Raw genomic sequence first — 27,915 nt, forward strand, 5'->3', positions numbered from 1 at the left:
AGTTGCGTCCCGGGCCTGGCACACAGCATGCAGCAGTTCCCACAACTCTGACAACCACAGGCCTTACGCTCTCCAGTATCCTGTCATTTTCCCATCCCCATAAATCAAAGTATTTCAGAAATTTCAACCAAGCCTCCCACTTGGAGGGATTCATATAATCCTCTCGGGCCACATGACCCCAGTTGGGGTTTGCAGAATAAACATGGTCCTGCAGCCACAAACAAATAAAAACAGAGAGGACCAGCTCAAGGGCTGGGGCTCCGGAACATTCCACGGGAAGCCTGCATCCACACTCCCTCAAGAAGCCAAGGGCTCAGGGCACACCCTGAGGAGGACAGCTGTCCTCTACCTTGAAGGACATGGTAGCACGTACCCTTGATTTCAGTTCAAGTCAGTTTTACAAAGTACACACACGCTCCACTGGATTTCCAGTTTCTTTTGAAAAATGCAAAGATCTGGCCCCACTGGGCCCATATCCCACAGGCTACAGTTGACTTGGGTGAGGGACAACCTCCCCCTCTGGTTGCACCACCCAGTTCACCCCAGTCCCCACCACCCAGGTGTCCTGACACCAAGGCAGCCTGACGGGGCTGCCCCGCAGGACGCATCCAGCCTGGGTTCACGTGTGTCACCTGCCTGGCCCCCGAAAGGCGCTGGAGCTGGTGACTCCAGCGGCAGTCAACAGGCCCGTCAGGAAGGAGATGGTCGGAGGCGGCACTGGTCCCTGCAGAGGAAGGCGTCCTGCCCAGGGGCAGGGAGAGAGGGGCCAGGGCCCCCGGCAGTGGACAGCCCCTCTACGCCCTCCCGGGTCAGCGGAGATGCCAGCCAAGAGGCACGGCGGAGGCAGGGAAGAAGGTAGGCCTGGCAAGGGGAGGGCGGCCCAGGGCTGCAAGGCACTGGCAGCTGAGGTGGTCTCTGTTTATTGTCGGTGAGGAAAACCCTCTCAAGTTAATACAGTGTGATCTTTCCCCAGAGGCGTGCTGAGGGAAGGGCCCTAAAGGCACCCCGGAAATAGCTTATAGCAACAGTGCTTTGCCCCAAGAGCTGCTGGGCACGTGCCCTGGGGCGAAGGTGCTGGTCCCCATCGGCTCCTCCTCTCCCACAGCCGTCTCGGGGTGAGCGGCCATCAGTCCTTCGGAGGCAACAAAGTCGGGAGGGAACAGACAACAGGCGCATGTGAGGAGACAGGCTGGCGCTGACCACCCAGGGGTGGGTCCGCCGCACCCCAGCCCTGGGGTGGCAGGGAGAGCCTACAGGAGGGGCCGGGGGCCACGGTGTGGGATGAAGGGCCAGGGTTAGCACCTACAGGCATGCGCCCGCCTGCTGCTGGCCTGGGGCCCGCCCACCTCCCCCGAGGCCCTCCCTCGGGGGGCTCAGCTCTCAGGCACCCCACCCACCCCAGCACCCTGTCTCGGGCAGGGACACTTCCTGCGGAATGAGGGGAGGTGAGGGACACACCTCCTAAGACTTTGAGGAACAAAGGGAGGGGTCTGTCCATCAGGCCCCTTCGGGTCTTGAGGACACAGTAACTACCTCCAACTTTAATTAAGAGACTTCATAAATAGAGCTCCTGAGCGCGGAGAAAGAGAGGCAAGGCCGCCTGCCCTGACAGGACGACAGGGACTCAGACCCAGGACGGAGGGGAGCGGGAAGGGGCCAGTGTGGTCGAACCTGGCTTGCTGACCTGCCCAAAGGGCAGGAGACCCAGGCCAGAGGGTCTGCCATGGGCAGACCCCCATGGGCAGACAGACCCTCCACTCCCCTCTGCATGCGGTACAGGAGTGAAGCGGGACCAAGGGCAGGGGCTCGTGGGATGAGACCCTGCTCACTCCTGGGGTCAGTCACAGCATCTGGAGTCAGGGGAGCCAGGCAAGGGGCTCAGAGGAGAGGGAAGAAAAAACTCTTTGGCCCAGACCAGCCAGAGGACCCTGAGGAAGGAGAGGCCATCACCCAGAGGCTCCCTCCCCTAAGTCATCTTTCCTCTCAACTGATCCTGAAGGGACACAGAAGCCCCACCCCCGCCCTGCAGAGTGCAGCCAGTGGTGGGTGGTGTCCCCGGCTGGCAGCCCGCGCCGTTAGCTCCTGTCTCCGGGGCACTTGCTCTTGGTATCACGCTTGTTTCCTAGCAGCTTCAGCACCTTCATGGTCTTGAACTTGCCCTTCTTCTTGCCCTCGGGCTCAGCCTCCTTCTGGAACTCTGCAGAAGGGAAAGGGCAGTCGATTGGGGCGGGCCAGGGGGTGGTAGTGATGGCCAGGGAGTGGCAGCCAACAGTCTCAGCCCACCACCACCACCACGTCTCCTGGAACTGTGGACGTGTCCCTTTATCCTTTTGCGTCTCCAGTTCTTCACCTCTAGGACGGGACCCCACCCCTTCCCAGAATTTCGGCAGGGATCGGGAGATGAGCACTCATGAAGGCAGTGGGGGAGCCCCAGAGCACGGCTGATGTTTTATCTCTAAAAGCCTCTATTCCCCTATAGCTCTGTGGCTCACAACACAAACACCGACTGTCAGAGCTAGAAGAAACCGCAGAAATCATCTGGCCCAGTCCCTCACTTATTATGGACAAGGAAAATGTGAGTTTGAAACAGATTACCACCAACCAAGCTCTTTGTGGGTGCCAGGCCATGGCAAAGCGGTTTATACAGGTTATCTCAGTCATCCTCAGCACCCACCCAGGAGGTGGGTGCCTCTGTCACCCTCATCCTGCAGACAAGGAGAGTGAGGCCTGGAGGGGTGAAGCGCTGGCACAAAGCCACCTAGCTGGGACGCGTCAGAGCTGGGACCAGAATCCAGTCTAACTGGAGCCCAGACGGAACCGCAAGGCCACAAAATGAGTCACTGGGGGAACCAAGATTAGGCCCAGGCCTCCTGACTCCCAGTCCAGTGCTCTCTCAACGATTCTGGGCACTATCTTCTCCAAGGGCGGGGGGGTTGTGGGGGGACTGCTCTTTGAACCCACAGACCCCTCCTGAACCAGCTATGGATCTCAAGGAGGAATGCACAGCTCAAGGCAGACATGCCCTGGGAAATGGCCCTATAAGCCACCACCCTCCTTGTTGGTACCGTGGCATCCCACACCCATCTTCCTGGCCAAAGATGGCCTTCTTGGCAAAAGAAAGGCTTGCACACACTGTCCCTATGGGTGCCCCTTCCAACTCTGTGTTCAACCGGCCCCCCCCAACTCTGCAGGAGTTCAAACAGGCCAGAGCCCCAGGAGGGGCCTCACCTTTCTTCTTGATCATGGCTTCCAACATCTTATCTTCCTCTTCCTCCCTGAAATGAGACAGGGAAGCTGAGTGTCCCACAGGAGGAAGGGCCAGATAATCTCTCAGGCCCCTCCAGACTCTCTGAGTCCACACAGGCTGAGCAAGGGGGAGCTGGGATGGTTGGCAGTGAAGGTCTCATCCCCAAGGAAGCCCCAGGAACCACCCCCAGCCAAGCCACCTCCGCCGGTCCTCATCCAGGCAGTTGACGATGGCGTTGCGCTGCTCGATGAGGGTCACGAGCTCTTGCATCAGCACCTTCTCTCGGCCCCGGTCCTCCTCTGTCCAGTCCTTTTCTGCTCAAGGAGAAAAGCCGGGGACATGAGGCCCAGGAAGCGAGGAACCAACGCCTAAGTGCTAAGGTGGCTGCAGACCAGCCTCACACTGGACATCATGAGGACAAGGAGGAGCCCAGATGGGTGGAGATTACAGTTTTTGGAGAAATAGAGGTTGTTGCAGAAGAGACCAAGAATACCAGTCTGCCTACCAAAGAAACTCTCCCAGGGGGCTCCAAGAGGACCAGTACAATATAGGCTCTGCGAACAGAGACCAGCACGGGCCAAAGAGTTTCCTGTTTATGTTCACGCGTTCATGCAACCAGTGTTCACCAAGTGGTTTCTTGGGGGAAGCAGGATTCAGGCTGGGCCTGCCGAGCATTTCCGATGGCGGGCTGGCTGGAGTGGGGAGATACCAGGGAACCCCAGGGAGACCACACAGGAGAAGCAGTGTGACCCAAGAGGCATCCTCGGACATCCATCTAATGCCAGGAAGGAGGGTGGACTAGAACGGACCCTGGGGGTTGGGAGACCTGCCAGGAAGTGTCCCTGATATCTCAGACACCTGCTGCCCTCCCCGCCAGTCTCCTGATTTCAAGAACCCAGGCCATCCCACAGAACCACAGCCTCAGAGACCCACCTGCTCCTTGGTATTCCTCTGACCCAGCCTGCAGACTTCTAGGGGACGGATGCCCCAACACATGACCTTCCTTCTACAACATCTGCCGCTACAGGCCTCCTCACCCCTCAGCCATGCCCCAAACCCGCACCGCCTCCTCTTGCCAAACCAGACCAATGGCGCAGCATAGTTCTGGGGACAATGTGGGTTTCAGAGTCATTACTCCAGTTCCAAATCTACTCTGCTGTTTCTCGAATCTGGGTAAGTTATGTCCGCAACCTACATGGGGGAAAACTGAGGCTCAGGGAAGCTACGTCCTCGACCAGTGTCACACAGCAAGGGTGGAGCCAGTGCCTATTTCCAGGCAGCCCCATGTCCCCAAGCTACAGCCCTTACAGTGTCTTACGGATCTCTGGCCCACCTGGGGCCTTTAAACCAGTATCACCCTCCAAAGGCGACAACCAGGACAGGAAGACAAGCCCAGGATGCACTGCCGTCTCACACAGGACTGGAGTAGTAACACACACAGGAAGCCCAGGGCCAGGCTGGCCTGGAGAACAGAGGTGCGGGCCCCTCTCTGGCCACAAGGTGTCGCTGCGGCTCCCTCGGCATGGTGGCCACGCCCCAGCCTCCAGAGATTTGGGAATGACTCACAGAGGGCAGTGGAGGGCTGGGACATTTTGTGACTTCCCCAGGGGCATTCCTGACTCTGGGTCTCATCCAGCCTTCCAAGTGGCCCAGTCAATGGGAAAGCAGGGCTACCATCCCAGCCAGGAGGAGGGACTGCGTGTGTGCAGGCACACGGCCAAGTCAGAGACTCGGAAAGAAGCCCGGCTCCCCCATCAAGGGGAAAGACTCAAACTCTCTGGCTCTCCATTTCCTCATCTGTTCAATGGGAAACAATGATTCCTAACCACCTGGGCCAGAGGAAGTGGTCAAAAGCCCTGGCTCCTGCCTCTGAACATGCCACAGTCCCGCGGTCTCTCTCAGCCCACATCTGTGCTTCACACCGCGTCGTGGCCAGACCCCAACTTGGTCACGTAGTAAGCATCAGCCCCTCTGAGGGCACAGTGCATTTCTACATCCCATCTCCTGGTCCTGAGAACGCCCTCCCAGGTGGGCACCTCTGTTCCTGTGTCACACATGGAGCCACTGAGACTGCGTGCCAAGCCTGGGATGTGCAGCCAACACACACCATAAGGGCACCAGCAAGTTTCCGCAGCGCACAGGACGGTGTGGCTCCACGCCCAGCCCCTCCCCCATCCCTCCCTCCCAGAGTCGCTCTGAGCCACGCTGTGCAGGGGGCCCTCCCACTGGCCCTCCCTGCACCAGCAGAGTCCTGCCACGCTCTGACCTAATGGCCATGAGCCCAGAGCTGCCCCAGGACAGACACATGCTCTCCCTCACCCATTGAGGCAGCCCAGGGCCCTGGAGGCTGACCGCCCCCAACCCTACATCCCAGGACCTACCCACCCACACCTTCTGGGGCGGGGGAGGGGGCCCAAAAAGGTCAGTCTGCTCCTGGCCTTGGAGAGCTCCCTGCAGGCCTGTCATCCGACACACAGACGTCACAGCCCCATGGGGGTCCCCTCTCCCGTCTTGGCTTGAGTCTATTAACCCCCTATTAGGACCCAGACAGCACCTTCCGCCATGTCCTCTGGCCCTGCTCCCACAGTCTGCCCAGGCCTCCCCATCAGGGCTCTGTCCATCCTTCCCCAGCCCACTTCTCCGTGTCACCAGGCCCCAGGGCAGGTGACCGAGGTCAGGGCGTGGCCACCATCACCTGGCTTGTTGAGAAGGCACCGGAGCTCGTACTCCACGTCGGCCTGCCGCTGCTCCAGGTTCTGCTGCTTGAAGCTGGAAGGTGGGAAGAAGGTGACTGTTAGTTCTGCCCCGGCTGCCTGCCCTGCCCTGAGCTGATTCGGGAAGAAGGCGAAGATTCTCAGTCCTGAGCTCTGTGGATTCAGGGTCGGGTGAGCCAGGCGGGGACGGAGAGGAGGCAGGACTCACACGTAGATGAGCTCGGACTCCCGCCGAACCAGCAGGTGCTTCTCGTGGATGAGCTTGAACCAGTCCACCAGCATGTCGTCTTCACGGCCCTCTGCAAGCCAGGTGCTCACTGAGGCCAGGGCTGGCAACCGTCCCCATCCTCGAAGGAGCCATGGAGGCTCCCACCCTGGGGAAGAGGCTTCCCCCACCCGAGTGCCCCCCACCCCCTGCCAAGCCCCCCACAGCCCCCACACCGTTCACTCCGCCACGCAGCTTCTCCTCCAGCAGGACCCCACGGTGTTCCAGGGCATCCAGCTGGCGCTCGATGGTGTCTATCTCTCCATGGATATCCTCCTCAGGGATGTACTGGTCGGACTGGACCTGCCCAACAGTGCCCAGTCACCTGCGACCAGCCCGCCCTCCCACCTGTCTGCCACCAGGAGCTCCCCTCTGGCCAGTGCTGGCCCCCCAGGCCCTGTCCCACACCCCATGCCCTGGGTCCCAGTGCCATCAGGCATGCCCAGAGGGTGACACAACTCTCTGCCTCTCTTGGCAACTTCCTCCCCTCCTCTGCCACTCCAGAAAGGACATCATAATATGAGAAAGTGACCCAAAGGAGAGAGAAACCAAGAACACTCTTAAGCTGTTTAAGTAGAAGTATGTCATGTGAATGCTTTGATCCTTACACTATTATTAGCAACAATTTAAATGGATCACCCAGTGCTTTTGGTCAGGGCAGCTGATGTGCTCAAAATTCTCCCTGGCTGCAAGTCAGATCTCCCACCTGGACCTCCCAGGCACGCCCCCTCCCACCTCTCAGGGAAGCTGCCCAGACGGACCACCCTGTCGCAGGGTCCCACAGGAAGCCTGAGGCCACTAAGGCACGGGGCCGGAGCCCAGGCAGCCAGGTATCTGGGGCTCCCAGCAGATACCTTGCGTTTGATGAGTGGGAAGCCATGTCCTGGGGCAGGTGGTCTCGCTGGCTTTGAGCCCTTGGTGGCCTTCTTTACACCTGGGGATGCTGTAGGTGATGGCTTCCGGTTAAAAGGATTCTCCTTGCAAGAAGACTAAAGGCAGGGAAACATGACAGAAGATATTAATAAGTCAGGAAGGGGCAGTAGGACCCTGGGAGCTTGATCACGTGGGACCATGGAAAGCAGGGCGGGTGGGAATCAGGCAGAATCTCCCAGCATCCACTCTGAGGCACCCCGTCATTCAACAAAGACTTCCACTTCCCAGCAGCTCTCATGTGCAGCTGCCACACTGGACACTTTTCTACATGCTTGTCTAATTCTCACAACCCCTCCACAAAGTGGGTCGTGTCTGCCCATCTTACAGGTGAGGAAACTCAAGTTTTGAGGGGTTAAGTAATTGGCCCATGGTCATGTTCTTCCCAAGGGCCCAGGCTGGAGTGTGACTTGGTCTGTCTCAGGCCAGGCAGCCCTCCGGCGCTGGGGGCAGTGGTCAGGACGTGCAGTTTAGGGCAGGACGAAGCAACAGTAGCTCACCCAGGCCTCACAAACACCCCTTTCCCAGCAGGGATTACGGGGCTCAGCGCCTTGCCCAGGGTCGCCCAGCCAGGAAGTACAAAAGCGGGATCCCGCTTTCAGTAGAGGGAGGCAGCCCCTGCCCTACCCAGGAAAGGCCCCCATCCTACACTGCTCCTCCCCAGGGAGATCTCTGTCCTCTCTGAAGCCAGCAGAGCGGGCAGGCCCAGCACAGAAACAGGCCCTGCCTGCCACGAGGGCAGTGCCAGCATCTTCCCACCACTTGCCCCAGCTCATGGGAAACAGGCGTCCCTGAGGCCACGGAGTGCTCCCAGGAGTGCGGACCTGGCTTTCCAAGAGCTGGGGGAGGAGGAGGGAGGGGAGAGCTGTTCACCTCACCTGTGCCAGCCGCTCAGGTGGGAGACAGGGAGTTCTCTGAGGCTGGAAGTTGCTCTGGGAGCTGACACAGGAGTCCAGGTGCGGCTGGGAGGAGACAGTCTGGTCCCCACAGGGTAGCACCCACCCAAGGGCCTTGTCTCCTGCCCTCACTGTCTCAGATTCCCTCCGAGTCCTATGGTGAGGGTAAGGGATGGGGCACCCCAGAAGGAAGCCCCCTTGGGGCTCTGCCCTCACCCTCCACAATCGCACCTGGAGCAGCTCAGCAGGGTCAGACAGCCCGAAGGCCCCAAGTCCCTCAAAGGTTCTCGGCCACAGAACTTCAAACCAACCCTTCACACACCCCAGGGCAGGAAATGGGCAGCTGCCTGTAGGGGGGATGGGGGGATTCAGAATCAGCTCTCTCCTCCACCCCCTCAGCAGGGAACCCTGGGACCCCTGAGAGCATCCGGAGGCCCAGAGAAAAGGCGGGACCTTGTCCAAGTCACACAGCAGGTGGTGACAGTTGGGCTGGGGGTGGTCACCCAGACCAAAGAAGGGTAAATGACATTTGAAAGGTGCACACACCAACAGCTCAGGCTCCTCTGCAGACTTATCCCCTGTCAGGCTGGTCAGATCAGGACTACAGCCGGCCTGGAGCCACCCTCCACCCAAGGTGGGTGAGCCCCGGGCCCTCAGAGGACTGCAGAGTGCGGGAGAAAGTGCAAGATCAGAACCTGCCGGTGGACTTCCCCGGTGGTCCAGTGGTTAAGAATCCGTTTACCAATGCAGCGGACTCGGGTTCGATCCCTGGTCCAGGAAGATTCCACACGCCTCGGAGCAACCGAGCCTGTGCACAACTACCGAAGCCCACACTCTCGGGCCCGCGTTCTGCAACACCTGAAACCCATGCGCCTAGAGCCTGTGCTCAGCCACAAAAGAAGCCACCGCACTGAGAAGCCGGCACATCGCAACAGAGTAGCCCCCGCGCCTACAACCGGAGAAGGCCCGCGCGCAGCAGAAAAGACCCAATACAACCAAAAATAATTAATAGTTTTTTAAAAAAGAACCTGGTGGCTCCGGGACTTCCCTATTGGTTCAGTGGCTAAGACTCTGCAGGGGGACCCAGGCGCGATCTCTGGTCAGAGAACTCGATCCCACATGAAGTAACTAAGAGTTTGCATGGCGCAACTAAAGACCCCACATGTCGCAGCTAAGACCTGGCACAGCCAAATAAATAAATATTAAAAAAAAAAGACCCTGGTGGCACAAAGGGACTCTGGTCCTTTAATAAATATTAAAAAAAAAAAAAAAGACCCTGGTGGCACAAAGGAGAGACCGCTTGGTAAACTAGATGCGCAGAGGAGTGTCCTGCCCCCGGTGACCCCTGGTTCTTGGCAGGGCCCTGAGAAACAGGTGCTCCACCAGTCACAAAGGTCATCTGGAAAACGAGCTGCCGGGGGTGGGTGCCCACTGCAGCCCCCAGAGGGGACGCACTGTGGGGCCAGCCTGGGAGGGGGCCTGGGAAGGGAGCGGCAGCAGGGGCCGTCTGTAGCCCCGCAGTGGCCACAGCAGAAGCACCCAGTAAAGCCATTTCCTGGGCCGTCTGCCTGTTGAGAGCTGACCCCTCCTCTACAAGTCCATCCCACTACAAACTCCATACGAGCCACAGTCGTCTCGGTACCCCACCCCCAACTTGGCTGTGAGCACCTGGGGACAAGGACCACCACAGCCATCAGCCCGGGAGCCCAGGCCAGCCCATGCACACAGGAGCCACTCGATGAACACCATCAGCCCCATTCTATAGGAGGGGAGACTGAGGTCTCTGGAGAAGGAACACGACCCCAAGAAGGCCATCATCCCCTCCCCTCTGTGCTCTCTACCCCAGGTGGATGGACAATCGTCTAGGCCTGTCTCCCTGAGCAGAGGGTGAGCCCCTGGAGGGCAAGGACAGGGTCTCGATGCTGTGCCAGGTTCTGACACAAATAGGGCTTCAGTGAATGGGAAGCAGACAGAGGATGTGTGGGTGCGTGGAGGCTGGTGTGTGTGTCTCCAACGGGCAGGTGCATGGGCTCGGCAGGTAAATAAGAGCTGGATGCCTCAAGACATGGAAGGTCGGGCAAGTGGACAGCTGAACAGATGAACAGGAGGTCTGGCCAGTGGATGAAAGGATGTTGAGAGGGAGCTGTACCTCAATGCATGGAATGATGAATGGCCAGATGGGCAGAGCCAAGGTCACCCCACACGTCAGGGCCAGCGACGATGACCACCCCTGGACATTCCTGCCCCGAGACCAGGCCCACATCCAACAGGCAGGACAGCAGACACTCACCTTCACCTGCAGCTGCGGGGATGAGGTTCCAGGGGAAGGCGCAGGGCTCTTGTCTCCAGCCAGCACGAGGGGGGATGAGGTTCCAGGGGAAGGCGCAGGGCTCTTGTCTCCAACCAGCACGAGGAGGGTGGGGGCAGTGCCACTGCAGGGCTTGGCTGGCGGGTGACCCGGGCTGCCCCTGGTATTGGGGGCAAGCCCAGGGCTGGCTTGAGGCGTCTGGTCCATGCTGGGCTGCACCAGCTCCCCGGAAGAGGACAGGGAAGAGTTGGCAGAGAGGCTGGCAGAGGTCCCAGGGGTGCCAGGGGCATGGACAGCAGGCTCTGAGGAGCTCTTGGGCACGACGGGCGGTTCCAGGAGCTCCTCACTGGGGGGCTGGCTGGAGCTCTCGGACGACAGGCTCTCCACGCTGAGGGCTGGCGACGGGGTAGCCGAGGGCGGCTCCGAGCGGGACAGGCGGGAGGCGTGGAGAGCTGCACAAACCAAACCGCAAATGGGCGCCGAGCGAGGGGCCAGAGACAGGCCCTCTGGCCTCGCCTGACACTTCGCTCTCGACGGTGAAGTAAGAGGTGGCCCAGGAAACCCAAGTCCTCCACATCCAGGCAGGCAGGCAGGAGCCTCAAGGATAGCAAAGGTGGGACAGGACCAAGGTCACTGGCAGGCAGATCACCCAAATTCATCCCGCACGCTCTGGGCTCTGGCCTGCGCCTCGTGGTGCAGCTGTAGCCCTGGTTTCCTTACGGCTCTTGCTTCCTCCTCTAGCGTGGCTGCAGCCTCCGCTTCCCCTCCCACGTCTGATCTGACCCAAAGAAAGCCGAATTGAAAGGGCAAAAAGGCCTCGCGCTGAGCAGAGGTGGAGGGAAAGCAACAGGGGAGGAGGAGCAGGCGGCTCCCGGCCAGGCGCTGCCCTGCGCCACTTTCAGCCTCAAGGATGACGGATGCCACACTTCAAAGTATCATCTGTGCTTTCCAGGTGAGAGGACAGACTTGGAGAGAAAGGCTGGGATTGGACCCAGCTGTGTCTGACTCAGAGCTCATCCCATTGGCTGCCTCCACCATCCGCCCACCACCTCCAATCAGCCGACCCACCCACGCTCAGCTGGAGGGTCCCAGGGCCCTAGCAGGGGTTGGGGGGGCCTGGACCACTTGAGCACCGGCCTCCTGTCATCTCTAGAGTGCTCTCAGCCTCACTGTCTGAGGGACTCCCACTGAGGTCTCCAAGGCAGCTGGAGCCCCGCCGTGATGGAAGGGGACCGGCATTGGGCCCGAGAAGACTGCAGGATGGTGAGAGGGAGGGCCGGGCGGAGGGAGGCACAGCGCCCGGGACCTGGCCCACCACCTCCATCTTCCGGAGAGGCTGAGGACACACACAGGGGACGAACCGCTCAGAGTCACTAGCGCCCGCGTCCCACAGCCCGGTCAGAGCCTCAGGCGCCTGGAACTGGAGGGCAGAGACTGGACGGGCAGGACTGGAGCTAACCCTGTCGCGCACCTTCCCCAAGCCTGACTCTGTGTTAATAAGCACATCAATGGATAACACATTTAATTCTCACAACCATCCTGCAAGGTGGGTTATGAAGGGTTGAGAGTAGAGTTGAGAGCCGGGGTTCAAATTCTGCCTCCACTGCTTAAGTGCTGTGCGGCTTTGAGCAAGTGACTCACCCTCTCTGTGCCTCAGCTTCCTCACCTGCAAAACAGAGTACACTACCTACCCCACGGGTTTGCTCTGATTAACTGAGGGCACACACGGCGCCTGACCTGGAGGGGGCATCCCACAGCACCCCTGCCCTTCCCGGGCCCTGCACTCACCCAGGTGCCCAACCCCAGGGTCCCAGCTCTCCAGGGAGCTCCCAGGAATGGCACTCACCGAGGGGGGACGTGCTGGGTGCTCGCGGGGCAGGGCGCTTCTTCGTCTTGGGGCTGCTCGTGGGGGTGATGCCATACCAGGGGTGCAGCGACTTGGGTGTGGACTCCGGGGGGGTCGGGGCAGGGCCGGGGGCCGGGCTGGGTGCAGCAGGGGGCTCTTCCTCCTCTTCCTCAAAGGGGTTGTAGGGCTTGGGCTCCGGGCCCCGTGGGGCTGCTTCGTCCACACCCCCGTTCTCCACCTGCCTGCCTTCCTGGCCCGGCGGCGGCCCAGGGCTGCTGCTCGGGGGCAGGGGGGCTGGCTTCTTCTTTGGCTCTGCCTGCACCAGTGTGATCCACGGCGGGTCTTTCCTGGGGGCTGGAGTCCTGGACGGAGGCCAAGAAGAGGTAGAACCCATGAGCAGGCAAGGAGGGGCAGCGTCCTTCTCTCCCCGGACAGTGCATCCCACAGCGGGTGGGTGAGACACGGCACCCTTCCCCTCTCCCACCCCAGCCTGGTGGGGCCCGTCTGGGCCCAAAGCCCAAATGGAAAGAGTGGGGGGCCCTCTCTCTTCCCCTCCCTCTACCTCTCTTTGTCTCTCTCCACCCCCCGCCCTCCTGTCCAGGGACCATACAAGGAAAGCACAGCTCCCAAAGAAGAACTGGAAATTGAGGTTCCTCGCCTGTGACATGGGGTTCCAGGGGGTGGAGGCTCTGAGTCTGGCATACAATGGAGCTTTGCTGGGTCTTTCTATACTCTGCTACTGACTCTTAAAACTACTCTAGGAGGCCTAGGCCTCCCACACTCCAGACGCAGTGGAGGCTTGGGGAGATTAAGGGACCCCCGAGGCAGCCTGCTACCAGGCCTTGCCGCCCATGGGGAGAGGGGTCCCGGGGGAGCCACACAGGAAGGGGGTGTGGCCACAGGCTCCTGCCCACCAGAGAGGAGCCCCCCGCCCCCTTTTCGGGAGGGGGCGCTGGTGGGTCACATGGCCTTACTGCTGACCCAGACCCCCAAGGGGTACTCCCTCCCCCCCTACCCCGCCAGGGCCCTGAAAGCCCTCGGAGCCAGCGTACCTCTCTGACAGCTTGGGGGTCCCTCTGGGCTTGGGGATGGGGGGTTCTTGCAGCTTCCCTAGGTGGGAGAGGAGAGTGAGACAGGCCTTCATGGGCGGCTGTGAGCCAGTGGTAGAGGGGAACAGTCAGGGAGCCAACCCCAGTGCCTGCCTCACCTAAGAGTGCCCTTCCATCCCACCCGGCAGGTCGTGGACTCCAGGTGGCCATGGCAACCTCCCCTGAACCCTTGCACCTCCCCAGTCCAGCGCTCGGGGAGATTAGATAAAACACCAGAGGTAACAGGTAGAGAAGGTCAAAGCCACAAGGCCAGGACACCTGGAGAGTGTACTTCAGTTAAGGAGGGGGAACCCAAGTGCCCCTCTGACACTTCTCCAAAGTGGACAGGAAATACTGTCTCAACTCAGCGCGAGGTCACCTCCTCCTGAAAGCCTCCCCTGACTCCCCAGTGTCCTCCGTGAATTCCACAGTAGCCTCTGCTCCTCCATTTTTTTTTGCCCCCTCAGGAATGTTTTGACTCTTTATTCCTTCATGTAATACAATTTAGAAACAACTTGTCAATTTCCTCAAAAAAAAAAAAAAGTCTACCAAAAATCTCACACTTAAACAAAAGGGTAAAATAAATATAACATAAAGTGGAACAGGATTCCACAGCGCGTGTAACTTTTTAAATAAAGTACACAATTCTGTGGCATTGAGTACATTCATCTTATACTTGTGTGATTCTTTTAATATTTTCTCATTAGACAATTTTATTACCTGAAAATAACATTTTATTTCTTTCTCATTCTTTTTTCTGGTGTTTTGCAGCTGACTAGGGCCTCCAGTACATTGAGGAACAGAAGCACGGACACTGGGCACTGTCGTCCAGGTCCCAGACATTCCTTACTCCTGTCTCCTACTCCTTCCTAGTCCCTGGACCCTTCATCAGTGAAATAAATCACTGGTATCCTGAATGCTCCCTTCACAGTCTGGTGCTAGCAACCTGACTGTCCCCTGAAGACACAGTTTTCCCTGCAACCGCTCAAGTCAGGCTGTGTCTTCTCCCATGGCCCTAGTGCCACCGTGTGTGGGGATGGGGCAGGGTCCTCCTTGCCCCCCACTGCTTCTTTCTGTGCACCCCCTTTTCTCCCCTCAAGTTTCAGCTCTGAATCTCCTTTCATCAGATCATACCACCACCCACTACCCCTTATTATTGCTGTTGCTTAGTCACTAAGTCATGTCAGACTCTTTGCGACACCATGGACTGTAGCCTGCCAGGCTCCTCTGCCCATGGGATTTCCCAGGCGAGAGTACTGGAGTGGGTTGCCATTTCCTTCTCCATGCTCCTCCATCTAAATAGACTTCTTACATTCTACCGAAATCCGTGTGTGTGTGTGTCTCTCTGTCTGTCTCTCCCTTGAGACCGGCAGCGCCTCCGAGGCACAAATAGGTCTGAACGCCCAGCTCAGGAACCAGTCCCCATGAGCGTGGAACAGAACAAGCCCCAGAGGGAGGAAACCAGGGAGCCTCCCTCCCCCATGCCTCCACAGATAAGAGTTGCCCAGCATGTCTCGGGTTGCAAAGAACCTTGTTCCTATGAGCTCATGAAGCCCAGGGAGGTCACGTGGGAAGATTCTATGGGGCGGGCTGGTGAGGCAGAGATCTCTACTGCAGGGCAGGAGGTCAGGCTGGGGAGCACCCCCGGGTACACCTGACCAGGGACACAGCTTCCGCCGCCCCCCAGCCCCTGAGCAGCCCCTGCCAGACACCCAGATGTAGACAAACACACAGGCTGGGCATGGGGGGAGGTCACCTGAGTGTGGACACACAGAGTCCCAGACACACTGGGGACACAGGCACTGTGGTGTGCACTGGCTACACGCCCCGAAACTGAAGCTCACAAGACAGACACAAAAGAACACACGCCTGGGGCACACAGAAGGGGGCGGTCCAGGCCGGAGGCGGGGGTCTACATCCCATCCCCCAGCATGGAGAACAGAGCGTGCAGAGGGGCCTCAGTAACAACTTGCTGCATGAATTAGTAACCTCAGTGCTACAGCCGCCCCCAGCATATCCATCACACACAGGCACAGACAGTGTGGCCCCATGGATACTCCCCGGCACAGGGACATTTAAACAGCAGCCACAACGCAGGGAGCGCCCAGCCCCAACGGGACCCCCGCTCACCGTTCACCAGGCCGCTGCCGCCTCCCTGCTCCACCAAGTTCTCCTGCTGCAGACTGGAGCGGGGCCGGGGCGTGGGGGGCGTCGGGGCTGTGCTCTCGGAGGCCTTCCTGGGGGCAGGTGTGGGGCGGCTGGCGGGGGGGCTGGCCAGCTCCTGTGGTCTGCCGGGAACCCGGGGCTTGGTGGGGACCTGGGGTCGGCCCTCGGGGCTGGCCTTGGTCACGTCCGCCTCGGCCCCTGCAGTCGCCTTAGGGCTGGGGCTGCCGCCCTCAACCTCCTTGGCTTCTTCTGTAAGTTGCTGCTGCTTTGGCTGTGGCAGGGTTCCAGGCCTGGCCCCTGACCGCCCACTGGGGCCCAGTCTGGCACAGTGCTCTGCACACACGAAGGTGCCCTCCTCTGGCCCATTCCTGTAAGCTCCCGGGAGCAGGGTGCTGGAACACCGCCGACACCTGCCAGCGAGAAGAGGGGTGGGGGGAGGGGGTCAACATAACCAGCCCAGGGTGCTGGCTACCCCTTCTCCAGCAGCCAAAGCTGTACCTTCTCCTCCTCCCGGCTGCCAGCCGGATCCTGTCTCAGTACTCAAAACTTGCCCGCGGAAAAGGAAAATGGTAACTGTCAGAATCATAGCAGAACAATAAAACCACGTGAAAGCAACACCATAGTTGTAAAACATGCCTTCAGTTTCTGCTGCAAGAGGAAGCAAAGGTTCCCCCCTCGAGGTTCCATCCAGTATGCAAGCCACCACTCATTAGTGGCTCAAAAAATCACTTTAGTGGTTTGCAACCAACCATTTGTTTTGTTTTTCTATGAAATAGAATAAAGTACAATGTAACAGAGTGTATCACACTTGTTTTATGAACCTAATTCCGGTTGTGTATCTATTTACGCAAATTTGATTTCATGGATGTACCTACGACTGGTCATGGTGTCAAACGTGCCTTACTGGTGGTTACCATAAAAAGATTTTAAAACACTGTCCTGACAGCCAGACATGACAGCATCAATGCAGTGGTTCCTTCTCTCAAGATTTTGGCCCTCATGACACCTCAGTTCTGCAATCAGGTGCCTGGGTTTCAGGTCCAGCCACTACACCTGAACGTGCAGGCACGCACACACACACACACACACCCATAGCTGAATACATGCTATAACTCCCGTTCACTGGTTTTCATTGACTATTCAGTTGTAAAACGGTTTCCATACATTCTCCAAGCTATTTATATATTCCCTGCCTCTTACTCAAGTTTCTTTAAACTGTCACTTCCCCCGGGAACCACACATTCAAAGCAAGTTGTTACTATGATTTTTTTAACTGCTTTCTTTTTAGAAAACACAAAAGCAAAATAAAACAGAAGAAAAAACTAAAAGTAAAATGAAAATTTTACAAGTGCTTTCTTTTCTCCAGGCTTTTAAAGCATATTCTGTACCTTGACCATCATCAGGTACTTAGTCTCGAAGAGCTCTGGCCCCGTTTCTGTCTCTATTTCTGGGACTGAGCCAATAATGTTCTCCCTTCACTAGTTTGTTTGTTCATCAGTAAAATGGTTATAAGAAAGATGCTCCAGCACGAAGAGCGTGGCGAGGGGCCTGGCAGCCCGCGGTGCTGAAGCTCGGGGCGCTCCCGCCCCGCCCGCTCACCGGAAGCAGTGCCGGTGGTACAGCTTGCCGTCGGCCAGGTAACGCTGCACCAGATGCACGTGCTGCTGGCAGGCGGCGCACGTGCTGCTGGGGGTCCGGTGGGAGCCCTGCTTCGACAGGCTGCCCGGGGAGCACTCCTCACCCTGCAGGGAATGGGGTGGGGTTAGGGTCGCCAGCCCTTTGGTTCAAGAACACGCCCTGTTTCCCCGCTCTAATGGTGGCCATCCCCCGAGTGTGCACGGTGCTAACAGCTCCACCAGAGCCCCGGAGGGGCAGAGGGTGGGAGACTGTCACTGTTTCACCCCTGAGGAAGCCCAGAAAGGGAAAGACTTGCTCAAGCTCACTGAGTCAGGATGGAAACAAAAAAAGCTTGGCTTCCGGTTTCTGGGGCTCTCTCTGCAGGAAGGCAGCTTCTGGCTGTATGAGCCTTTCCCGTCCCTGCAGGTGAACCTTCCCTGACAGATGACTGTCCTCCGAGGCCCACCTTGACTGCCTCTGTCTCCCCAACCAGAGCCAAGTAGATTTAAATCTGTTTCTCAGCTTCTAAGCACCGTGACCTTGAGCAAGCTGCTTCCATCTCTGGGCCTTGGGTCCGCACCTGCCCAGTGGAATTCTATAACCCCGCCTGTCTCAGCCCCGCACATGCTCACTGGGTACCCACCCTGGGCCAGGCTCCCTGCCCCTCAGGAGCTCCTCCAGCAAGCACTAGATGGGAGCAGGTGGGGAAAGCCCTTTGCATGCTGGGAAGTGCTGTCCAGATGTGAAAGTCTGGGATCACCCCATGAGATCTTGGAACTGACAGAGTGACCCCCACTTCCCAGCTAAGAGATCTTGGACAAGAGGCCAAACCTCTCGGGGCTTCAGTTTCCTTCTCGGTACATCAGACACACAATACCTGCCTCCCAGGGTTGTTGGGAGGAGTAAGTGGAATCAGGTTAGGAGGTTGACAGTTCAGTCTCATGAGAATCAAGGGGAGACTCTGCTATATTATATGTGTCAGTCTTGCCAGTCCCATGATGGAGGGTCAGTGCCCTGGATGCTCTGTGCCCCTCCTGGGTCTGCCGTCTCCTGCCCCTGCCCTCTGCCCTGGCCTATGAACCGCTACTTCCAAAGCCAGCGGGAAAGGGACTGAGAACACTCGCTGAACCCGGCAATGGCAGCTGTCCCGCCCGGCCACCCTCACTTCCCCAGCCCCCAGCAACTGCCTACCTGAGCCCTGTCTCCCGGGTCCGCGGGAGTAGATGCTTCAGACGGCGGGGAGGACAGCACCAGGCCCTTTCTGGGTGCTGAGACACCGGCTGCTGAGAGACCAGAGAGGGGCCCTGAGGCAGCTGGAGACTCTGGAGGCCCAACCTGGCCTGAGCTTTGGGCTCCCCGGCCACCACTTGAGGGTGAACCACCCGAGGCAGTTGGACCAGGCTCCCACTTCACACAGACACGGGGGATGCCTCTACTGCCAAGCTAAGTGCGGAGGGCAAGGTACCCAACCTCGCCGAGCCTCCACAGAGTGGGACGTGAGTCCCACCACCCAGAGCAGTGTGAACAGTAAGCCATGAGGACAATCACAGGACCAACGGTGCCCAGTATGTGAAAGGACAGGTGGCTTCCTTCCCACCAGGCTTAGCGGGTGAAGGAAAGGAGAGGGGAGGAACCACACAGTGCCAGCCTGAAGCTTCAGGAAGATGGGTTGGCTCCCTGGGAGCTCCTGAGGAGCTGCCCTGCCCCTGCCCAGGTGGCCAGTTGCAGCCCTGAACCTTGCCTGCATGCCCCCCAGCCAGAAGAAACCTAGCCCTTACCCCACCCGCCTCCTCCAAGACTGCCCCGTCATTACTTCGGCAAATCTCCACTGAGCACCTACTCTGTACCCAGGGATTAAAATAACCCCCACAAATTCAGAGAACTGTATACAAAAAGAAAACAAAGTCAATGCTGCTATATGATAATTCTTAAAAATAAAATCCAAAAAATAAAAAATAAAATAAAATCCAGGGAGTTTTCTGGTGGTCCAGTGCGCTTTAGGACTCTGTGCTTCCACTGCACAGGGCACAAGATCCATCCCTGGTTGGGGAGCTAAGATCCCACAAGCTGTCAACCAAAAAAAAAAAAAAATCCAACTTCCTTACTGGGGTCATAATCCATTAACAGACCCTGAAATCAACTGAGTGGACTGTAAACAGCATATTGTAAAGATGAATTAGAAGAAAATATCCGCAGGCATCTTGTATTGTAAGGGGAGAATCATTTCCTGAAACTTGTTTCAGTGACATATGTGTACGTGAACATGGATTCTAATGGGAAACACATTGCTCACCATGAGTCATGGTCAAAAATTTGGGGCCCACTCTATCTCCCACCGTACCCCCTACCGTCCTCACCTCCTCCTTCCCCCTCACTCCTCTGGAGCACACAGGCCCCTTGCTTCCCCCTTGCCTGGAATATTCCTCTCCAGATCTTCACACGGCCTCCTTCTCCTCCTTATTCAAAGCTGAGCTCAACTGTCACCTCCTCAGAGAGGCCCTCCCTGACTACTCACCAAAAATAGCCACTTCCTCCTCTCATTGCTTTCTATACCATTACCTTATTTTGTTTCCTTATCCGGCTCATCTGAAATTACATTCACTACTTTGTTCTCTCTCTCTCCCTCGCCCATCCTTTAGACTGCAAGCTCTGAGTCTGTGTCATTCTCAGCTCTCTCCCTAGCACCTCACACGGTGCCGGGCACACAGTAGAAGCGAAAGAAATATTTGTTAAATGAATGAGTAAGTGCCAGGTGCGGGAGTCAGGCAGCTGTGGACTCAACAGAGATGGTCTACAGGGGAAAGAAGAGTAATCGAGATACTGTGACCAAAGTCTTATGCGTTCACCATGGGGTATGGAGCTACAAGAGCACCTGGAGTACATCAGGGCAGGCTGCTTGGAGGAGGCAAAATGTGGAGATAAGAGGATGAGTAGGAAAGAACGTGCCAGGGCACAGGAGGCAGGGAACAGGGACCAGAGGATCACCAAGATGAAAGACTTGAGCAGTAAAGGAATGTGATATATTCAGAGCAGCACAGGAAATTCAGTATGACTACAACCCGGGGCGGTGAGTGGCTTAAGCTAAGTGGGGCGAGGCCCTCAGGAGCCTGGCTAAGAAACTGGGCTTCATCCTGATAACACCACCCTTGTCACCCTGGGGTGGGACGGTGGGGGGGGGGTACCCCTCCTCTGATTCCCTCAGCCACTGGGCTTCCTTCCCTCACACACTGGTTCCAGATTCCACAGCGGCTCCTGGAGATCAGGGGTCAGCTGATGTGCCCAAGATCACCAGCCCCCACAGAGCTCTGGCATGAGATGAACAGGCAGCATGGCACAGTGGTATCTCACCTACGGCCAGCTTCCCAAGGTACCCAGTGCAGAGACAGTCAAGCCTGGGCAAATTTACCCTTGAAGTCCCTTCCCTGGCCCAGAGAGTACAGAACACGACCATCTGGGGGAGGCTAAATGCCAGCTTCGCCTCCAGGGCTGGAACACCTCCCTGCGCCTCCTCTGGTTGAGCAGCAGGTGGGATAAAAATGTTCTGCATTTAGGGACCAATTTGCATGGAAAGCACAAGCTGTGCCTTTAGTGACAAGAAATCTCCGCAGGCCCACAGGGTGCTCTCACCCAGGCACAGCTGGGGGAACTGGGTCACCTCAGTGACCTCACCCCCAGGATGCCTGGTGAGGCATAGTATTACCAAGGGTCCTCGCCACCCACCCACCCACCCACAGGGTCCCAGGAGGTGGCTCTCCAAAGAAGAGCTTAGTAGAGGGAGACTGGGGTTCAGCCACCAGGAACACTCCAGAAGAAAAGACTGAACTGTGATTCTAGGTGAGCAAGCTAAACTCTAACCAGTGGATAAAAATAATAATAATAATAGTAACCTTGGGTCCTAAAGAAGGGCCAGGCACAGGTTCATGCTTCCTTGCTTACTCTCATCAACCCTTTGAGGTGGGCGCTGTTCTTTCCTCTTTTTTAAATTTATTATTTACTTATCTGTCTGTGCCAGGTCCCAGGTGGCTCAGTGGGTAAAGAATCTACCTGCAACGCAGGAGACGCAAGTTTGATCCCTGGATCGGGAAGATCCCCTGGAGGAGGAAATGGCAACCCATTCCAATATTCGTGTCTGGAGGATTCCATGGACAGAGGAGCCTGGTAGGCTACAGTTCATGGGGTCGCAAAGAACTGGACACGACTGAAGCGACTGAGCACCTGGATCTTAGCTGTGGTACATGGGATCTTTAGCTGGTGACATGCAAACTCTTAGCTGTGGGAGCGTAGAGTCGTAGCCACTGAATCACCAGGGAAGTCCCCTGGGCGCTATTCGGTCCTCACTGCAAAGGGAACCCTAAGCTGAGAGGTGACCACGTGACCCACTGTCACCCAGACAGTAAAAGGCACCAGGCTGCCTCTCATCAAAGACTCAGCAGTTGAGAAATACTTTCATTTTGATTTCTAGTCAAATACACAGAATGTTATTTGTTCAATTATAATATTAATCCCTAGCATTATGGGAAAGATGGGGAGTAACAGAGTATTTTAATTTTTAAATTGTTACGCTTTTTTCTATGTTCTAAATTTTCTACAGTAAGCATGTGTTACTCCAAACAAACCAGAAACACCCTGACTTTTTTTTTTTAAGAGATGGGATAAGACTGTCCACATGGAGAGCAGAGGCAGGAGGAAGGAATGACATGGCAGGGCCCACAGGACCCATGACAGGCGTGACACAGCGCAGGAGTCAGGACACCCAGATTCGGTTTTCCGGCTGTGTGACCTTGAGCTCCTCGCTTCCCCTCTCTGAGCCCATGTCCTCTCCACGGAAGGTTAGGGTCTAGGAGAGATTCTTGCATGGGGACGCTCCATGCAGGAGATTCAGTAGCCACCTGACTCAGGGCAGAGAAATACCCTTGTATCCCCCACCCGCATTCCTTTACCCCACCTCCCACAATTCCCCAGCTTCTCAGTTCTCAGCCCGTGAAGGTCACTGCTGGGAAAGATGAAGCCAAATAGCCCCACAGGATCACTGTCTGGCTGGAGAGAAAAAAACCCAGGGAAGTGTCTGTAAACAGGAAGTGAGGGTAGGAGCCAGCGAGGTGAACTCCCAGACAGCGGATAAACTTGCCCTGCTTTGTCTCCTCTGACACTATTGTTTTCTTTTGTTTTTTACTTTTTTGCCAAGACCACATGGCTTGCAGGATCCTAATTCCCTGACCCAGGATGGAACCCAAGCCCCCAGCAATGGAAACTCAGGGTCCTAGCCACAGGCCCGCCAAGGGAAGTCCCTCTTCTGCCATTATTTTGCTCAGTGACCAGCTCACGTGTTTGCGGTCTGTCTCCCCCACCAGACTGTGAGCTCCTTGAGGGCAGTGATCTCCTTCACAGCTGTAATCCCTGGGGGCCCAGCCCAGTGTTATTTTACTCATAAATATTTCAGTGAGTGGATGAATGATGGTAAATGAATGATGGGCTGCCTGCCTGCACCCTGTCTGCAGCTCAGAAAACAGGTGATACACTCCCAGGGCCCCGCCCCTAAGGAGGGCACCCTCTCACCTGGGGCACCCTCTCACCTGGGCCGGAGCCAGCAAAGTGGTTGTAATACTGGGACACGTAGGTCATGATGCTGAGGCAATCGGGGACACTCATGGAGACCATGTCATTGGGATCCAGGAGGGCAGGGATGCCCAGCTCCTTCTCGGCCACTTCAAAGGCCTGGGGTGGGGGCAGATGTCAGGGTCGGGGAAGGTTTGGGGTAAGGGAGAGGGGTGGGGATGGGGGCAGGTGTAGGGGAGGGAGAAGTTGGGCAGGGTGGGAATCAGAGAGGAAGAGGAGGCAGGGTCAGGGGGTGCCACCCTGCATAGGCCCAGCCTCATTCCGAGGGATGAGGGGGCCAGGGCAGGGGTGAGTGGGCTCCCCGCAGCTCTGGCCCCACACTGTGACCTGGAGTGGGGAAGGGCTGGTGTTCCAGGCACAAGCCAGACAGAGGGGAGCAGGGGCTGGGGAGAAGAGCAGCCAGGGCCCCAGGGCAGGACAGCTGCTCCAGGAGCCCCTCGATCGGCTCCTGTTCCGCAAGACCCCTGCCCTCCAATAAACACCCCCTGCCCCACACAACACACAGCCTCATCGTGGGCTTCTATCTGCCTGGGGAACTCACCAAACGGTTATTCTCGAAGACATTGTCCTTGGAAAGTGAATCAAAATCTCTGCAAGAGAAAAGGGGTCAGTGGGGAGGAGCACTGAGCAGGGGGCAGGGCCATGGGTGTAGAGTGACCAGGGGAGGTGACCTTATCCCAACCAGCCTGGGCTTCAGCAGGGTTCAGGGAGGCGTCCGTGGGCTGTCGAGGAGGAAACTGAGGCAACAAGCACAGGCTAAAAGAGTAGGGGTGGCCAGGTGGGAGAGAGGAAGAGCTCACTGTCCCAGGAGGCCTCCAGGTAGAGGCTGGAAATCCACGCAGAAGGGGTGGGGCTGAAAAAGTCCCAGCTTCAAGTTTATTCCCCAAGAAGCCATGTCCTGACTCAGTGGCAAACGTAAACACTAAGACCAAGTCCAAGGCTGGTCACGAGAGGGACAGCCATGGATTGCTGACCTCACTCTGGGCACTGGGCTGAGCGCCTGCCTTCAATTTGTCTTCAGCTCTACTTGGCAGGTATTCACCCCACTTTACAGATGGGGACACTGAGGTCCAGAGAGAGGAAGCCACTGTGGGGAGAGGTAGCCACTGTGGGAATCTGCATTTCTCGTCCTTCCACTGCATGCCACAAACCTGGAGAAGCCACCCCAGCTTCCTGAATCCCTAACCCAGCCCAAAGAGGAATGTTGTTTTAATGGGGCCAGGAATAGAACAAGTCTGAACCAGCCTGGAAATGGTATATTCTCCAGAGCTGCCGGCACTAAATGATTGGCTGACCCAGCTGGGCCGCTCCTGGGGGAACCCTCTGTGGGGGAGCAGCGAAGGGTGTTCCAGTTTCTTAGCTGGGACAGGTGAGAAGTGGCAGGGCCTGCCAGGGGACCCTGGCTGTGGGTATCCCCACTCCCCACCTGCCCGCTCCAGCTGCTGGAGCGGCTGAAACCGGCGGAGGAGGCCCAGCCTGCTTGCTCAGCAGCCTCCTGGGTCTTGTCCTTCTATGGCTGAAAACTGCAGCCTGACTGCTTGAGAGACGTGGGCCCAGAGGCCGCAGCGGGCCAACGCGGCCTCCCAAGTCTGGGTTCCAGGCCCTGCTCTTCCAGGCCAGGCCTCGTGACCTGGGGCGAGTCAACAGTCCTTGCGGCCTTTGTGTTCCCATCTGCAAACTGGGGGAAGCCTCGTACCACCTCCCAGGTTGGTGGGGAGGACCGGGATGGGTGGAGGCAGGCCTTGCAGACGCAAGAGAGGCCTCCTCCTCCTGCTCACCTGCAGGCAGAGTCCAAGGTGCCGTGAACCCTGGGCCGAGATAGGAGGGGGTCGCTTGCAAACTGTCCCAAGGCCCAGGGTCGGGTGGGCTGGGAGGCGGAGGGGGCTGTGTATGCACTTCAGCTCCATTTTCCACCTCTGGCCAGGCTGCTTCCTCCTCCCCTCAACTGGGTCCCTAACTCCTCCCCCTGCTTCGCCACTGCCTCAGAGTACGACCCTGAGTAAGCTACACACAACCTCTCTAAACCTTGGGGTGAGGGTTAGGGTTGTGATACCACCCCAGCTCCCAACAAAAGCCTGTTCTGAGACCAAATGAGACAAAAGCAACTTGTCAGGGCCCTGGACTGCAGTCTCCCCAGCGGTGTTCCTTCAAGGCTGGGGTCACATTTTTGTTCACCCCATGCACCCAACACTCATCACACTGCCTGGTACTTAGTAGGCGCTCCATACATGTCTACTGAATGCATACATGATGGCAACAGCCTGAAAACTGTAAAGGTCCCGGGATGCTACAATTTCCCCTCTGCTGCTTCTCCCTCCCCCACCTTGGCCCCTAATCAACACCTGGGGTTGGGAAGCCTATTTCCTGAGAGTTTTCAAAGGCCTGGGAAGTTCTATTTGGCCATGGGGGAGATGAGGAGCACAAAAATGAAACCCACATGGTCCTGCCCGCAAGGGAGCTTAAAGATGCCTCAATTGGGAAAGGGCAGATGGGCCAGCCACCCCCCCACCCCCAGCAGAGGCCTGGGCCCACCACTCCAGCAGCCTGAACCACTTAAGAAGATAGTGCTTGTCCGCACCCCTACCCCAGCCCTATTCTCACGGAGATCTTCCCCTACCCATCACTGAGGTCCTCTCTGTGCCTCACGTAGGACCTGGGCCTCAAGTTTTTATCCTGTGCAATGGGCTGGCAGCCCAGATGCTGGCCTGCCTTGCAAATGAATGATTGGACCTGATTCCGGATCTCTTCTCAAGAGGGAAGCCCCCCTCTGCTCCACACTAATGCCACGTCCCTCCCTGTGGCCCCACCCACCCTCCTTGGGAGGCCCTAAGCACTCTGGCCCAGCCACAAGTCCTGGTTTTCCCCGCCCTGTGCTACGGCCTCCAACAGCGCTGCCTGTATCTCTGCTCAGGATATCCTCTCTGCCTGGGAGGCCCTTCCCTGGCCCGGCTCCTGCGATCTCCTTGAAGATGAGGTGACCAGGCCACCCCAGCCTGGCCCTCTGACACAGCACTTCCCACGTGGACTTCTCAGCACTGCTTATACGTCTATCACCTCCACAGGCCATAGGAGACTGTGTAGGGTTTGTCTCTTGGTTGATTGGAAACTATTTCCATTACCAGGTTCAGTGCCCAGCACAGAGTATAACTCTGCAGACACTTTTGGGAATAAATGAAAGAATAAGACACTTGCATCATCCTTTCCTGCCTAATAACACTCTCTACAATCACTAATGTTAACTGAACGTTCATCCTCACAACAATCCTGGGAGGTTAGGTCTTATTGTCAAACCCACTTTACAGGTGAGGAAACTGATGCCTGATGGGATCTACTAGTTTTGCCACACCTAGGACACAGAGAAGCTGACCACAAACCAAGCAGCCTGCATTCTGTGGCTGGCAGGCTCAAGTCCATGATGTAGCTTAGCTTGACACTTGAGTCGTTTCACATACTGGCCCTGCCTCACCACCTGCCCTCCAGCCAAAACAGAAGACCCCTGCAGGCCTCCACTCTAATTTAAGGGCCCAGTCCGGGTACCCTTCTTCTCCATCTTCAAGCCCTGGCTCCTAAGCCCCCTTACCCCATGTCACATGCCCCACGGCAGACAGTGGCCCACCTACATCTCCATCTCACTTCTACACCCACACCCTCTCCTCCAGGGCCCAGCCCAGGGCCTGATCCACCACCCACAGACACGGTACCACATGGTACAGAATAAACTAAGGGCACCTACACTATCGAACCTTGAGGTCATCCTTCCCTCCTTCTCTCCTTCATCAAAGCCTCCCAGGTGCTGTCTTTGGGGAGCACAGGTCTGAAGGTGGAACAGACACACAAAAGGTTCCAGACCCTGCCAGGGAAGCCCCATCCGAGGGGCTGTAAGCAAGACAGGCAAGGACCATGACTCTTGTCCCCAATTTGCAGATGAGACCAGAAGTACAAGGAACAGCAAGTGCCAGATAAACATGTTGTGTTTTATGAATGAATGAGTGGAAGAGGTTCCAGGGCCCCAGGTAGAGGGAGCAGAAACCCCAAGTCAGCTTCTCCAACGGAGCCTGGGAACTGGGCAGCTGAGGGCAAGAAGGGGCCTTTTCACACCCTGGAGCAGCCCTTTAGGGGTTGCTCATTCAGCCTCCCTGCCCCATGGAGGACAGCTGGGTCATGAGGCACACACCTGGGAGGCAGGGCTGTGTCCTGGGGGGAGGGGTTTTCCATCCATTCATCTGACCTCTGCTAACGTAGGGACTCCTCTGTGCCAGGCCCTGTGCTAGTGCCCTGGAGAAGAGATGGCCCAGGGGAATCAAAGCAAGGGGGCCCCACAAAGAGAACGGGAGCCTCAATGCCGAACGGGTACGGGGCTGCTCAGAGCTCCTGTTTAGTGTAAGAAAGGCCCAGGGTCCCGGAGGAGGGCGCGGGTGCCTTTTCAAAGAGTCAATGCCTTGGGGGCTTCGGTGTCCCTATGGCGGAAATCAGTGCCCTGTGGGCGGGGCCAGGCCCCCGGTAGAGGGACCAGCACGCGGGGCGGGTTCAGTGTTCCAGTGGGCGGGGTCAGGGGCCAAGTGGGGGAGGGGTGCCCTGGATCGGAGGGTCTCGGCGTCCCGCAAGGCGCGGGGGCCCGCCGAAGGGTGGGCGTCTCGGCCTCTGGGGGCGGCGTCTGCCACCGCCCCGGCTCCGCGTCACTGAGGGGGGCGGGGGGTCCCCAGCAACGAGCCCGCGCCGCCCTGCGCCCCGGCCGCCCGCCCTCCCGGCACTCACAGCAGGTCGGGCCGGTGCCGGTGCAGGATGGCGCAGAAGGCCAGGCCGTCCCGGAAGGAGCTGCTAAGGTCGCGGATGTCCACGCCGCGGTAGCCCTCGCACTGGCGGCGGCACCAGGCCAGCAGCGCGCCCCGCGGCCCCGCCATGAGCTGCGCGGGGCTCGGGCCCGGGGACTTCACCCGCAGACTCGGCTTGGGCCGGTTTCCGGCTGCGGCTGCGGCTCGGCTCTGCCCCGGCGCCGCTAGGAGCTCGGGGCGCGACCCGCGGGCGGCGGGCTCTAAGGCGGGGAGGAGGCGGGGCCGCGGCCTGGGAGTCCTCGCTCGGGCTCCCGGCGCAGGGTCCTGGCTCGGCTGCCGGCTGCCCGCCCGGACCTGCCCAAGCAGCCGCCGCCCGCGTGGCCCGGCCCGGCCGGCCGCCGCCGCCTACTCACCGCCGCCCGCTCCCCTAGCTGTGGGCCGGCCCCGGGC

General features: G+C 58.0%; 1 protein-coding gene across 2 annotated transcripts; it reads right to left on the reverse strand.

The window, feature by feature from the left end:
- Nucleotides 1-421: 421 nt before the first annotated feature.
- MICALL1 (MICAL like 1) lies at nucleotides 422-27,915 on the reverse strand. 2 transcript variants are annotated; one of them, XM_055567053.1, is made up of 16 exons: nucleotides 27,449-27,915; nucleotides 23,235-23,283; nucleotides 22,651-22,792; nucleotides 18,269-18,357; nucleotides 17,060-17,202; nucleotides 15,425-15,870; nucleotides 13,259-13,316; nucleotides 12,207-12,568; nucleotides 10,343-10,812; nucleotides 7,081-7,215; nucleotides 6,403-6,529; nucleotides 6,170-6,260; nucleotides 5,943-6,016; nucleotides 3,447-3,561; nucleotides 3,229-3,275; nucleotides 422-2,197 (listed from the first exon to the last, which is right to left on the reverse strand). In XM_055567053.1, the coding sequence occupies exons 1-16, from the start codon at nucleotides 27,592-27,594 to the stop codon at nucleotides 2,076-2,078; spliced, it is 2,616 nt and encodes an 871-aa protein (XP_055423028.1). In that variant the 5' UTR covers nucleotides 27,595-27,915; the 3' UTR covers nucleotides 422-2,075. The 2 variants fall into 2 exon arrangements, with proteins under 2 accessions (XP_055423028.1, XP_055423021.1); XM_055567046.1 differs by having other exon boundaries at nucleotides 18,269-18,360.

The sequence above is a fragment of the Bubalus kerabau genome, chromosome 1 (assembly GCF_029407905.1).
Source record: "Bubalus kerabau isolate K-KA32 ecotype Philippines breed swamp buffalo chromosome 1, PCC_UOA_SB_1v2, whole genome shotgun sequence".
Taxonomy (NCBI): Eukaryota; Metazoa; Chordata; class Mammalia; order Artiodactyla; family Bovidae; genus Bubalus; species Bubalus kerabau.

Bases quoted from the DNA above. Each gene is read 5' to 3' on its own strand.
- MICALL1 (XM_055567046.1), bottom strand. From the start codon at position 27,594: ATGGCGGGGCCGCGGGGCGCGCTGCTGGCCTGGTGCCGCCGCCAGTGC. The intron at 17,203-18,268 runs GTAGGCAGTTGC...CATTCCCTGCAG, and splicing joins ACCCGGGAGACAGGGCTCAG to GGTGAGGAGTGCTCCCCGGG. The intron at 12,569-13,258 runs GTACGCTGGCTC...GCCTCCGTCCAG, and splicing joins ACCCCCAAGCTGTCAGAGAG to GACTCCAGCCCCCAGGAAAG.